The sequence below is a fragment of the Macaca fascicularis genome, chromosome 7, assembly GCF_037993035.2.
Source record: "Macaca fascicularis isolate 582-1 chromosome 7, T2T-MFA8v1.1".
Lineage (NCBI taxonomy): Eukaryota > Metazoa > Chordata > Mammalia > Primates > Cercopithecidae > Macaca > Macaca fascicularis.
Genome location: NC_088381.1, coordinates 16,281,785 through 16,296,187, shown reverse-complemented (window position 1 = coordinate 16,296,187; position 14,403 = coordinate 16,281,785). Strand labels below are relative to the sequence as shown.

General features: G+C 42.0%; 2 protein-coding genes across 5 annotated transcripts in view; one reads left to right on the top strand and one right to left on the bottom strand.

The window, feature by feature from the left end:
• Positions 1 to 10,034: 10,034 nt before the first annotated feature.
• On the bottom strand, positions 10,035 to 13,382 carry LOC141407180 (uncharacterized). The gene has a single exon (XM_073995494.1). The coding sequence runs from the start codon at positions 13,253 to 13,255 to the stop codon at positions 12,650 to 12,652; it is 606 nt and encodes a 201-aa protein (XP_073851595.1). The 5' UTR covers positions 13,256 to 13,382; the 3' UTR covers positions 10,035 to 12,649.
• FSIP1 (fibrous sheath interacting protein 1) overlaps positions 12,840 to 14,403 on the top strand; it is a 194,880-nt gene continuing 193,316 nt past the window's right edge. For all 4 annotated transcript variants that reach the window (XM_065547750.2, XM_015452630.4, XM_005559144.5 and 1 more), the window contains exon 1: positions 12,840 to 13,042. The gene's annotated coding sequence lies outside the window, so the exon portion shown is untranslated. The remainder of the gene's footprint in view (positions 13,043 to 14,403) is intronic.

Here is a 14,403-nt window from a genome sequence, read left to right as displayed (position 1 = left end):
CAGAGTAAACAGAGAGGGCATCCTGCACACCCACCCTGTGGCATGGTGAGAATGGGTGATTTTTCTCAATGTCAAGGAGACACCATAGAAACTCGACTTGAAAGCTGGCCAGACTTGGAGGAGGCTGCGGCTGGATGCTGAGTGGGGTTGAAAGTGGTCAGTCCAGTGCTGTGTCTGGCACCAGAGACGTGTACAATGAGGGCCACATGCCACACCTCTGGCGATTTCCCCCCAAAGTACCAATGAGAGAACAATGGCTGCACCATTCAAGGAGAAGGTGTTTCCTCCTTTTGCCCATCCTTCCTCCTACCTCCGTGGAGGCAGAAGGGAGACCCGCAAGAGGAAACATCAAGCTATAGGAGGAGAGGATTCTCATCCACTCATGGTGAGTTCCTTATCAAGCCTGAGTTGGGGCAGAGGAAGAGCATTACATTAGGCATCATCCTGAACTTTACAACTGGACCAGACTCTTTCATATCTCAAAGTGCCTATAGAGTGTTAGGATCTCCCTGGGCAGCAGTTAAGGAACAAGAAAGGAAGCTTCCATGGATTGTTTACCACTTCTAGGTTCAGACTCTACAGTAAATCATGATGACAGTGAGGGGAGCCAGCCTTGGAATGAAGGTGACAAAGAAGACAGCACAGTACGGACAGGGCAACGTGTACTTGATGATGTCACTGAGCTGCTAAGTCACATGTCTCTACCTTTGAACTTTCAGTTAATGTGAGACAATAAATTTCATGTTGTACACGCAAGTTTGAGTCAAAGTTTTGCTATTTTCTGCAGAAAGCACCCTCATCATACTTGATATGTGAGCTAATTTATTATTTACAAAGAAGAACACATCAGAAATTGCTCCTGTTTGGGGTACAATCTCAATAAAATAAAATAATAATCTCAGATAAATTCATTGTTTTCCTGCCTTTTAATGTTGTACCTGAAGTTTTATATTAACTTAATGAAGAAAACCCCGCAAAGGAACCATGTGTGGTTCCTGATAAGAAATGGCTGATTGTTTATACATATCCAATTCTATTTCCTCCTGAAATGCCACTAAAACCCCATGTAAGGGGTTAAAAAGAAATGTCATAAATCCAGAAGGATGCAAGGAATAGGAGAGAAGACAAAGCGCTCTATGGTTCCAGGTGAGTCTATAACCGCAACAAATTTTAGAAGCTGGAAAGAAGATGGATGGTGATAACTGATTGGGCAGCAGAGTTAAGAATTTCCCAAGAGCTTCTTTTCCTTTCCTTTTTTCTTTTCTTTTCTTTTCTTTTTTTTTTTATTGTGTGTGTTCTTTGGATCTTCATTTTTAAGAGCAGGAAACATTTCCTACTATCTCACTGAGGATATTAAGGATAATTCTTCTCTATGGGTTTGTCTTAAAGTCTACTTTTCACGCTAGAGGTTTTTTGTTTGTTTGTTTGTTTGTTTTTTTGTCTGTCAATGATAGTTCTTAGCTAAGGTACTGGCTTCTCTAAGTACCTTCGAAATGAAAGCTCAGGTTGGGGAGGTTGACAGCTGTTTGAGAAGTAATTAGAGCCCCAGCTAGATCTGCTATTGGTGCCACGCTGCTGGGCCAGCTGCCTCTCCTTAGTCCAGCTTCCCCACCAGCCTGCACTTCCAGATCTTCTCTCCACACTCCATTCCCAACGCCCTTCCAGTCGGGACTTTACCTTCCTAAGGACTGGAAGTACTGCACAAGAGAGCGATATCCTCATCTACCATGACAGCAGGCAATCAAATTATGCTCAAAATGTGTGATGCGAAACAGTAAAATGTGAGTTATTCAGAAATATCGGGATGTGTGATGACTGCCAGAAGAGGCGGCTAAAATTATTGCAGGTCCTTGTCTCTGGGACTGTAATTGTTTGTTTTGTTAAGTCTTTTAGTTATATTTTTAAAAGAGTCTACATGTATTCTTTTGATAAGAATACAAATTAACTTTAAAAGGCTTCTGAATTTTGCAAGGCACCATCAGACTAAACAAAAGAAAAAAGAAGAAACTATATACATTATTAGAGGAAATTTAGAAAATAAGGCAATTTAGGCTGTCAGGGTCAGAGAAACCAATGGCTTTTGCTGATGTACTCAAATCATGTCAGATGTACTCAGATAGTACCTTTGGCTTGGCTATACGAACTAGGCAATCATGGGCTACTCTGAATTCTACTTTTCTCCCTGTATCTTCTATAGCCAAAAAGAAGGATTTCTTCTTTCTTCTTTTGTGTATTTTTACAGTGTTTTTAAGAATTATTGCTACTTTGTTATATAGATGTAATTTAAGTAATGCTGGTTTGCTTTAGAAATTAATTTAGAACCCACAAAATATTTTGGATTAATATGTCTAAGATACTGAGTTTAATGAGTCAAAGCATCCAGGATTTGTTTATTTATTTATAATTTATGTTCTCATCTACTTTTAAAAAATCTAAAGTGTATGCAATACAAGTACCTTTGCATCAACCAAAGGTCAGTAGAATATTACTTAGAAGTTCTTAATTAATTTTAATTTATAATACTCTGTCTTAGAGTTTATTCCCTTGGTAACATTTGGCTTCTTATTGCCTGCTTTATATTTAGATACGATGTTTCACTGGAGGATATTAAACACAGTCCACAGGCTTTCTGTAGGAAATGATACAATCTCTTTTTTGCAGATGGGGAAACTAGAGACACAGATGGCCACGTCATTAGCCCTAAGAGATGAAGCAAGTTAGAGACAGAGCTAAAAACAGTACAGAAAGCATTAAAGCCCAATTCTTCCAAAGCACCCTCTAAAGTACTGATGATCATTATCATCTATTATTATCATGACTATTTTTTGAATACCCACTTGGCACATATCATTAAACCATACTGGGGACTAGATGAAAATCCTTGATGCTTGGCAGCTGTTTTGCTCAATGTTATTTTCCCAATTTACTTCTTCTGCCTCATGATTTCCCCTGTTTTGTTGTAGAGGCGTTCAGTTTAAAATAAATGTTAAGATACTCTTGAAGGGATGCCAAGACTGAGGTCGCTCTGCGGAGAGCACTCAGAGGCATCATCTTATGTCTTGCATCCTCCATGTTAATATCTTCGCTTTTTTGAGACTTTTAAACATGAGCAGACAGCCAAGGATGACCAGTCCTCTGAGGACAGTATCTAACATACAGGCAGATGCCAAAACAAACACACAAGAAAAAAGAAATTTGGAGGAAAAACAGGATATATAAAAAGAAGAAAACTTAAAAAAAAAAAAATCCATTCTTAATCTCCTTGGAGAGACATAAGAAGATGTTATATGGCCTTAAAAGGACATTCAAAGGTTCCTTCAGAGGGCCTCACTCTGTCACCAAGGCTGGAGTGCAGTGGCACTATCATAGCTCACTGCAACCTCAAACTCCCTGGGTTCAAGGGGTAATTTTAAAGAATTTTTTTGTAGAGATAGGGTCTTGCTTTGTTGCCCAGGCTGGTCTTGAACTCCTGGGCGAATCACTTTCACCCCTTGCCCACATTCCTGAGAGTCACTTGATACTCTTCCCTGTAAGGATATGAAACATTAACAAGATTCATTTATTCATAACAGTAAATATTATTGCATTTAATACATGCCATTGTAATGGAATATAAAGTGTTCAAGATACCATCCCTGCTCTCTCAATGATTTCTTTTGATGAATGACAAGTCTTTCTTAAATTCAAAAGCTTTCTTTCTCCATAAAATTCTCATTTACTTTATATAGTAATAACATTTTGAATTTGGAAAATCTTAGCCTAGTCATATACCACCCCTGTAATTTAATATAAAGAAATTGAGGTCCAGGAGCTTTGTCCAACTATGGATCAGAACTTATGATTCTTTTTAAATTTTTAATTTTTTTAACTTTTAAGTTCAGGGGCACATGTGCAGGATGTGCAGTTTGTTACGTAGGTAAATGTGTGTCACAGGGGTTGGTTGTACGGAGTATTTCATCACCCAGGTATTAAGCCTCGTACACATTGGTTATATTTCCTGCTTTTCTCCCTCCTCCCACCCTCCACCTTCCAATAGGCCCCAGTGTGTGTTGTTCCCTTCTGTGTCTGTGTGTTCTCATCATTTAGCTCCCACTTACAAGTGAGAACATGTGGTATTTGGTTTTTTGCAGAACTCATGATTTTTTTTTTTTTTTTTTGAGACAGAGTGTCCCTCTGTCACCCAGGCTGGAGTGCAGTGGCGCCATCTCGGCTCACTGCAAGCTCCGCCTCCCGGGTTCAGGCCATTCTCCTGCCTCAGCCTCCTGAGTAGCTGGAACTACAGGTGACCACCACCACACCCGGCTGATTTTTTTGTATTTTTAGTAGAGACGGGGTTTCACTGTGTTAGCCAGATGGTCTCGATCTCCTGACCTCGTGATCCGATCCGCCTTGGCCTCCCAAAGTGCTCTGATTACAGGCCTGAGCCACCATGCCTGGCCTTCAATAGAGGATTTAACTCAGAAAAAGTGACCAATGAATGATAGGAAATTGAATGCATGGATGCAGGTATCCACCCGAATACAAAATTCTCACAAATTTGGGTCCAGGTAATGATCTCCAGATTCATTTAAAAAATGTGTTGGTAATTTTCACAAAAATACCATCATCTGTAGCAAGCAATACAAGATAGATGAGCATTTAATGCACACCAGATATGAACTGAACCTGATAATTCATCTGCTTTTCTTTCATTCTCCAGCATGGATTGGATGGTTGCTGTAATTTGACATAAAAGTACTCATTTTATTAACAAGTGCAATGAAAAATTCAGTATAATGTCTCAAGTTTCTCTGTTTCAACAAAATAAAGAAGAGTGCTAGAGAGTTATCTTCCCATTGTTTGACAGATAGGCTGGTAAACTGAAGTCTGGAGAGGTGAAGAGGCTTGCCCTTCCATAACAGAGGTGGGATACATGCAACTCTCATAAAACCTAAACCAATTCTGAACCTGTTCTATTGCATCGTTCTATAAAAATAGGGCACTTCTCTTGTGGTTTTGCTGTGCTTCATTCTTTGTTCGACAATTGCAGGGACAAGACAGATGGCTGTTACCATTACCCAGATATTTCTAAACAAGCAATTCTTGCTGCCATGCACGTTGAGCAGACGGCTTTTCCATTGGTATGAATGCTGTTTCAGTCCAGGCTGGGATACATGAGCAGGTCCTTTCCAAAGAGAGCAGAGACTGCTTAAATCAGAATATCACAGGGTCTCAGAGCTGGAAGTAGTGGTAGAAACCTTTATCGACCTCTTATTTAGTAGACGAAGAAACTGAGGTGGAAAGAGGTTAAGAGACTGGGCCCAGGCCACACTGTTCTTGGCAAAGACAGCACAGAAAATCCAGAGATGTGGCTGGGTGTGGTGTGGTGGCTCACACCTGTAATCTCAGCACTTTGGGAGGTCGAGGTGAGTGGATCACCTGAGGTCAGGAGTTCGAGACCAGCCTGGCCAACATGGTGAAACCCCATCTCTACTAAAAATACAAAAATTAGCTGGGCGTGGTGGCGTGCGCCTGTAATCCCAGCTACTTGGGAGGCTGAGGAAGGAGAATTGCTTGAACCTGGGAGGCAGAGATTGCAGTGAGCCAAGATAGCGCCACTGCCCTCCAGCCTGAACAGCAGAGCAAGACTCTGTCTCAGAAAAAAAAAAAAAAAAAAGAAAATCCAGAGATGTGTATTTTAAAATGTGTGTCAGTGATGAATTACAAAAATATAAAACATAACAATTTTTCAACAAAATTAAAACATAAATTCTAGTTTGCCTATTATGGCAAAATGAGGGGAAAATAAGCCAGCTTCTATTAAGAAAGGAGTTTGGATGATCAAATTTTAAAAATATCAACAAGAAAACCAATAGTCATCAAAATGATGACCAGTTCCTTGTATAATAAACACTGTATGTTCAGATAGGAAACATTACTTTGAATTTGAGCTAAGAAAAAGATCGTGTAAGAAATAAAGTGAGGCCTAGCGTGGTGGCTCAAGCCTGCAATCCCAGCACTTTGGGAGGCCGAGATGGGTGGATCACGAGGTCAGGAGATCGAGACCATCCTGGCTAACCCGGTGAAACCCCGTCTCTACTAAAAAATACAAAAAACTAGCCGGGCAAGGTGGCGGGTGCCTGTAGTCCCAGCTACTCGGGAGGCTGAGGCAGGAGAATGGCGTGAACCCGGGAGGCGGAGCTTACAGTGAGCTGATATCCGGCCACTGCACTGAAGCCTGGGCGACAGAGCCAGACTGTGTCTCAAAAAAAAAAAAAAAAAAAAAAAAAGTGAGAAGCTAAGAATGCCAGGATGAGGCTTAAACATTGTGGCAGCCTGACCCTTGACTGATGAACAAACCCCTGTGGTGGTTTCCTTCTTATTTCTTCATCTCTGAGATGTTAACTCTGAGAAAAATCATTTCCGTACATTGCTGCTTAACACCCTAAATATTTGGTTTGAATGTGTTTCTAATACGGCATCTTAATTGTTTTAGCTTCCTTTACTTTTTGTTAAAATATGTACAAAGGTTTACATAATAATGAAGGCTTACATAACTTATATGAAGTTTTAGTATTGTAGGAAAACAGCCTGTTGCATAGCAAGATGACCAGTGTGTTCCTGTAGCATAGATAACCCCCACAGAGATGCTTATCTAACCACCCCAGGGGTCATGAGTTTTGCAAGAAGGCCTGAGGCATGACTGGCTGCACATCTTTCCCTAAAATCTTGCTATATAAAGGATGCTTTCTGGAGGGCAGGTGCGGGGATCCACTGTCTCTCTGGCTACCAGAGACACGGCTTCTGTTTGTAAGCCCCCTACTGAATGTTTCTTTCTGAGAAAATGGACTTGTCAGCTTCTTTCATTGGCCTCTCAGCTTCCTCGGCCTTTGGGGGTAGGTTTGCACAGACCTGCTCACCTCAAGCAAGTACATGGATCAGGAGATCCAATTTAAAACAACAAACGAACGAACCCCTGTGGGATCAGAGAGACCAAGCTCAATACTGAAGTTAGATTTTAGACTCAGAGACAAGCTTACTGGTAGGTTGAAAACATGAAGCATGAAACCCAATGCATGGGCAATGTTCAGATACTGTTGGTTTCAGCCCAGGATTGATAGTTGCAGTGAAATTTCAGCCATGATCCGCAAGCAGTGTCACATCCACTCAGCTGACAGGGGCGAGATGTCAGGAGTAGAATACTAATCTCGGTGGGCATCTGGCAACTGAAACTGCAGCTGGCCTTGGGAAGTGTCTGCCAACTCTTTAAATCTTTGCAGGTACAGAGTTGCTGCAGGTGACCAAACTTTGGAGCCAGTAAGATCATGAGAAAGTTCAGCAGTCTGTTACTTTGAGGGAATTTCCTCAGAAAAGAAGAGAAACTGATTTTTTTTCCCCTTTCTGGTGAGAATGACTCACTTGGCAGAGCCGATTGCTTTAGGGCCGAGTTGACATGATACCTTCCCCCTGCAAATGACTCCGGGTATTATAACATACCTTTGTTTTCACTGATTTACTTTACTATCTTTAAAAACAACCCTCTAGGCCAGAAACATGTAGCTGCACTGCTGTGTGTGCGTGTGTGTGTGCGCGCACTGATTTTTACACAATTTCACAACGTCCTGGAAATTTTTGGCCCCCTGTGTTGACATGTGGATCGCTCGAGCCAGTTAAATAGAGTTATATGACAATGCATGACCTAACTTCTTTACTGAAAGCAAACCTAAAGTCATCGTTGATTTTGGACCAATAGGCATTGAGAAATTGTAATCTTCTAAAAAATGGAGACATCCACTGACCAGCAGCTAATTCTGCGGAGCACTCCACAGCAGACCGGGAGAGGAGGGAAAGAGTTCTACAGGGAGAGCATTTTTCAGTGTCTAGCCTGCTGTTTGCAAAGCAAGTGCTGGATGTCACTGTTTACAGCTTCCGGGTAGAATGGCTGCGGGAGGCTCCACGGTGCCTCCGGGAGCAATGTCCTCGCCAGTATTTACCCTCTAAAACATTAACTTGAAGTCAGGGGTTCATCTGTACCACAAGAACCAAAGGACTTGTTAAAAATGCAGATTCCTGGTCTGTGTTCCAGACCCACTGAATCATGTAATAGGAACTAGAGTCAATATTTTAAATCACACCTGAACTGATCCTTCTGAACAACAAAGTCCGACAACCCATTCGAATCGGGTTTATTTCACAGCTTTTAAGTTCTAAAAAATGTACTCAAATAAGGTACTAAGCACACACTAAACATAGGCTTAACATGTATTTCACTTTCAATAAAAACAGCATTAAGCCTGGGCGACATAGGGAGACTTCACCTCTTAAAAAATAAAATAAAATAAAAAATAAATTCATCTGGGTGTGGTGGTGCGTGCCTGTAGTCCCAGCTACTCAGGAGGCTGAGGAGGCTGAGGTGGGAGATTGCTTGAGCCTGGGAAGTTGAGGCTGCAGTGAGCCATGATCATTGTGCTATTGCACTCCAGCCTGGGCGACAGACTGTGACCTTATCTCAAAGAAAAAAAAAAAAAAAAAGGGTTACCCGTTCCGGAACCTGAATGTTGCTTTTTCAGGGTTTATTTACTTCCCTGTTCATGACCCTTGCTGGCATGGATGGCACTGTGCCCAAGCAGGATTGGGAAGTGCTGGAGAGAGTACAGTTGGTATAAAAGGGGTAAATGCAATAAAACATGTACCTCTTTTTAAGTCTACTGATTGAATGTAAATACAGATGTGTGAGAACTTTCAGTGTCTCAAAGTCACCATGGTTTTTAGATATTATTTATATGTACTAACGTTTTAAAAAATGCATTTTTTTTGAGATCAAATTTTCACTTTTCCTATTTGGGTGGCTATTTAAAGACGTATCCAAGCACAGTTCAAACATACAAGATACTTCAGTTCAGTGGTTTCTTGGATTACACCTAAAATCCAAATGAACTTGTTTCTGAAAGTGGCTACCGATTTTTTTTTTTTTTCTTAAAGAGGACAATCAGCACCATCTAGTGGACACAAATATCTCCTCTTCTTGAATTCAGACCCATGAGGAGATCAAGAGGGCAGGTTTTGGAACCTAGGTTGGAATCCCAGTGCCAGTTAGTTTCCCAATGACCTTGGGACAATTACCCTTTAGGTGCTCTGCTTCTCAACTCTAAATCCAGGTAATACTAGTGCCGACTCAGAATGGTACAAATGAAGTGAAATGATGCTTTGAAGGCAAGTCTGAAACACTTTGTAAATGTAATTTTTTAGTAACACTAAGCATAGATTCACAGGAGATGGGAACTGTCCAGTGGCAAACACTATTATCTGTCTCCAGTAGAAATGGCTATTCTACACAAAATCCAGTGTGTAGCATCTACCATATGAGGCTTAATGACATCCCTCTCCTACCACATTGTTACATTTGGTTGAAGTTGATGGTGAGAAAAGGGAAACTGGGGCAACAAGGCTGAAGGTAGTTGGTGCCCAGATGGCAAACAATGCTCTTGCTTGCTTTCATTCATTCAAATCTGACTCCACTCAGAAGGAGGATGTCAAGAGTAGGGAGAGACTGCGAACAAAAACAAAAGCTAACTCCGAAACTAACACTGCCACTGCCATCTGTCACCAACCTGGAATGAGACCAGGGAAATTTTAGCTTAAAATATCTTGACTCTAGAAAAAATTTTTATGAATGACTTTGAAAGGCACAACACTTTCCAGGATGTGTTTGCGGTTTTTGAAAATGGAACTGCAGAAAACACAGTATAGACACGTGGTGCTCATGGACTTATATCCCAATGTTGTTTTGAGGGTGTCACCTGCAATTGCTGACACAGAAGTATTTGGGGAAATTAAAAGCAAATACACAACAAATGCAGTTTATTAAAGCTGGCCCTTAAGGCACACACAGCCTCTCAGCGGTTTACAAAACGGAAGCATCAGGAGGTAAACAAACAACGTGAGAGTGACACAGAGACAGAAAACAATTCAAAATGAGATAAACAGTTTTATGCAAAATCTAGTCAATAGGGACTTAGTCTGGAAAGGTTACAAACCGTGAAGAGATGCAAGTGTACATGGAACCTGAATTTATTTTCACTGGCTTTATATGCATCTTCTGTTGCCTGTATTTCAAAAGCAACAGTTAAAAAAAGAAAACAGTAGTAATCATGTGCACTAATCACAGGTCTGCTTTTTCTCAGTTAACCTCCCCGCCCCAAGAAATTGGGAAGGTATTGTTTTCTTAGTGGACACTATCAGTCACCAAATTAAAAACCGGAAAGAATGGCCTTCGTTTATGGCGTATGAGAATTGTGCAGGCACTTGGCAATGATCTCGTCTTGCCCCTCAGTAAACAGTGGTTGGTGGGCTCGGAGCACTGGCATCATATAGGAGCCTGTTAGTCTCTGGTCTCACCTGATACTGAATCAGCAATTTTTTTTTCTTCTTTTTTTTTGAAGCAGCATTTTAAACAAGATTCCTCGGTGATTTGTCTGCACATTAAAGTTGAGAAGTACTAGATTCATTTGATCTCAGGTACATCCCTGGTTCAATATTTGATGAAATCTCCCCAGGTGATTGTAATGTGCAGTGCAGTTAAGCACTGCAAAACTAGTCCAACTTCATTTTTCAAACGAGGAAACTCTGGCCCACAAAAGCTTATGTATTTACCTAAGATGACCTAACTGTTTAGTATCAAAATCCAAATAATGTCGTCTCTTTTCTTCGTAAAAAAATAAAGCAGGGTCGAGGGGACAGAGCGTAGGCAGCGTGGAGATGGGAATAATTATTTTATATAGGGTGGTTGGGAAAGGCCTTCCTGAGGAAGCAGATGCCTGAGCAAAGAGAGGAGCAAACCATGTGGATAGCTGGGAAACTGTATTTCAGGCTGGTGTGTGTGTAGGTGTATGTGTGTGGTTATTTGGATTGGAGGAACAAGTGTTACCAAATTCCTGACAGATACTGCTCTGTGGGATGCAGAAACAGGCAATCAGAATTACCAGCTGTTCTCAAAATCCGATTCTCAAAATATTCCCTACCTTCTTCATATTCTTTACTCATTATTATGAGTATCTAAAGCCTTTGTTTAAAAAATGAGAACTATTAAATCTAGAAGTGTTTACAAGAACTGAAGTTTATAGCAAATATTCAAATACTGGAGAACACAGAGAACATTATTGAGTAGTATTCAAATAATAGATCTCCTAGCAGGGTTAACTGTACTACCCAGACTCATGGATTGGAAACTGCCAATTTAAGGATTTACTTTGAATCCAAAACTTGTTACTTTTTTGAACACTGCTCATAGAATTTGTATAAAGTATACAATGAGTATCAACCTATTTATATTTTATTTGCAAGAATGACTCACTGCCAGCAGCACACACGGCCAGGAACATACACTTACATAGCACCAACTACAAGCAAGACTGACTGATGAGACTGTAGCCATGTCCCTCCCAAGTGCTCTTGTCCTGGTTCCTGAAAATGATGACCTCAGCCTCGAACTCGGCATTTCCTGGGCTGGTTTTCAACTTGACATTGGTGAATTTCTTCAGTAACATCCCTAGGTTGGCTGCTAAAAATTTTAATTCTCACAGGAGAATTAGGATACTTTCTCCTATTTTCTTCATTTTGCAACTTTTTTTCTTTTGAGATTTGGAAAGCCACATAAATTCCCTGAGAAATGCTGGGAAGAAATCCCTGCACAGAAACACTAACAATGAGGACAGTGAGGCTGGAACCAGGTTTACCACGGGAAGCAGTAGGTAGGAGTGGAGGTCAGAGAGCCAACGGAAAGCCTTATCATTCAGAGATGATGTCTGCGTGGACCTGAATGGAAGCACTGAACTTCTGACGAGTGTTTGGGTTCTGGATATATTCTGAATGCTGAGCTGATAGGACGAATTGACTGTAAAGTGTGAGAGGAAGAGGAATTGAGGACAACTCCAAGGTTTTTGGTTTAGGCATGACACGATGAAATTACCATTTACTGAGATGGATAGAGTGGGTGGGGACTCTGGAGAAGTTGTTTTTTCCTGTGTTAAGTTTGAGATGTTTACACATCTAAGTGGATATGTCAAATAGGCAGTTAGGTAAAGGAGTCTGGAGTTCAGGGAAGTCTGGGCTGGTGATAAGATGCAGGATTCAGGAGCATAGGGATGACATTTACAGCCAGGTTTTTAATATCCAGCACTGGCCTAGACCGCAGCTGTGTTCTTTCGGCAACTCAACCTATGACTATTTGCTTCGCTGAAAAAAACCACATCTTATCTAGTTAAAACAATGAGGACAGAGGAGCCATGAATGCGAAAATGCTCTGTAAACGGTAACGTGCTGGGAAGCAGGAGAAATCTGATGGCACTGGAGGTGAGGAAAATCAGTTTGTGGACGTAGGGAAATAATTTTCGTGCACTGAGAATTAGAGGAACTGCGAAATGAAAGAAGGTGCAACAAGCAATTATAACTTTTTGGACTGTAGCCAAATCTGTGCAAAACGAATATTTTTAAAATTTCCATAGCACCCCAAATTTACTAGAGCTTCACATACATGGTCTTTTTGAGTTGCACAAGTCTTGTGAGAAGATAATTATTATTGTTCCCATTTTGCGGAGGGGGAAACTGCTCGGAGAGAATAGCTGACCTGTAAGGCATCACAGCAACCTGAGGGACAGAGATACACAAGCATTCAGACGTCCCCATTCCGAATCCAACCTAAAGACGAACAAATCGCTCCCCACGCCCACGGTCGGCCGCGAAGACGGAGGGACACACCCAGGCCGCCCAGCTCGCGGACCTCCAGCAGCAGCCGGCCCCCGTCCCATTTCCGGATGGTACAGCCCTTTCCCCTATCGCGAGACCGCAAGCGTCGCGCATCTGGTTGCCAGAGAAACAGCGGTGCTACAGGCAGGAGGGCTTTGAACTGGCGGCTTCTTCCACTACCAGAGAGGCTGAGGTGGCGGGAGAGATCCCTCTTCTCTGTGGGGAAGTGGCTGGCTCGGCGAGTGTCGGCGGCGCGCTTCTGCGGCCGTCTGCGCTCTGACTGCCGGCGGCCAGTTCCTCGAGGAGGCCCGGCGAGAAGGTGAGGGGCCGCGCAGACGAGGGCGGAGCTCGGTCGCGGGGCGGTGCGCCGAGGAGTGGGCGGGGTGGAGGTGCATCGGGCCGCTTGGCTCGTAGATGGACTGTCAGTGAGAGCGGACATGGCCAATGAGAGGGCGGGGGCGGGCTTATTGGGGGCGGGGCCCCAAGGGCTTCTGCCTCCGCGGAGGCTGTTTCTCCAGGAATCACCTAACATTAGGACCTGTAACCAACCAAGGCTTCCACTTTCCCGAGATCTAGATCTTCCCACCAAGATCTATAACTGATCACCAGCCATTTAAACTAGACCGTAAACGGCAAAGGATGCAAATAGGCATTTCACAGGTAAAATAAAAAGATGCAAACAGCAAACAATTGATTAGAGACTCAACTTTTCTCGTGAAGAAATGTAAACCAAATTCACAGATACCTTTTACACCTCTCAGACTGGAGAAGATGAAACAACTTTGACATAATCAGATGGGCCCCAGTCCACTGTTGGGGAAGTAGTGTAATTTGGTGCAGCCTTTTTGGAGTACAATTTGGCGAACTACCAAAATTTGAAACATAATTGTTCTTTGACTCAGCAATTCTAATTTATTTTATGGATGTATTACCATAGCTAAAGAAATATTGGCACAAAGATATTAACTTACAATTGAGGTATAACTTATGGTAAGCCTCACCCATTTAATCTAAAGTTCTATGAGTTTTGACAAATGCATACAGTTATGTAATTACCAGCCACCACAATCAGAATATGGAAGTTTCGTCATGAACCCCAAATTCCCTAGTGCTCTTTGTAGTTAACCCCTCCCCTAACCCTATTGCTGGCAACCACTTAGTTTTTTGTTCCTGTAATTTTGCCCATTCCAGACTGTCATATTGATGGAAGCAAACACCCTGTGGCCTTTTGAATCAGGTTTCTTTCAGCTTAGCATCATGCATCATGCTATTCATTCATGTTCTGTGTATCTGTTGTTTGTTCCTTTATGTTGCTAATAGTGAGAGATGAAGCCGGCTGGGCTTCTGGGTTGGTTGGGGACTTGGAGAACTTTTCTGTCTAGTTAAAGGATTGTAAACACACCAATCAGTGCTCTGTGTCTAGCTAAAGGATTGTAAATGCACCAATCAGCACTCTGTAAAAATGCACCAATCAGCACTCTATGTCTAGCTAAAGGTTTGTAAACACACCAATCAGCACTCTGTAAAAACGGACCAATCAGCTCTCTGTAAAATGAACTAATCAGTGCTCTGTAAAATGGACCAATCAGCTCTCTGTAAAATGGACCAATCAGCAGGATGTGGGTGGGGCCAAATAAGGGAATAAAAGCTGGCCACCGGAACCAGCAGCAGCAACGTGAT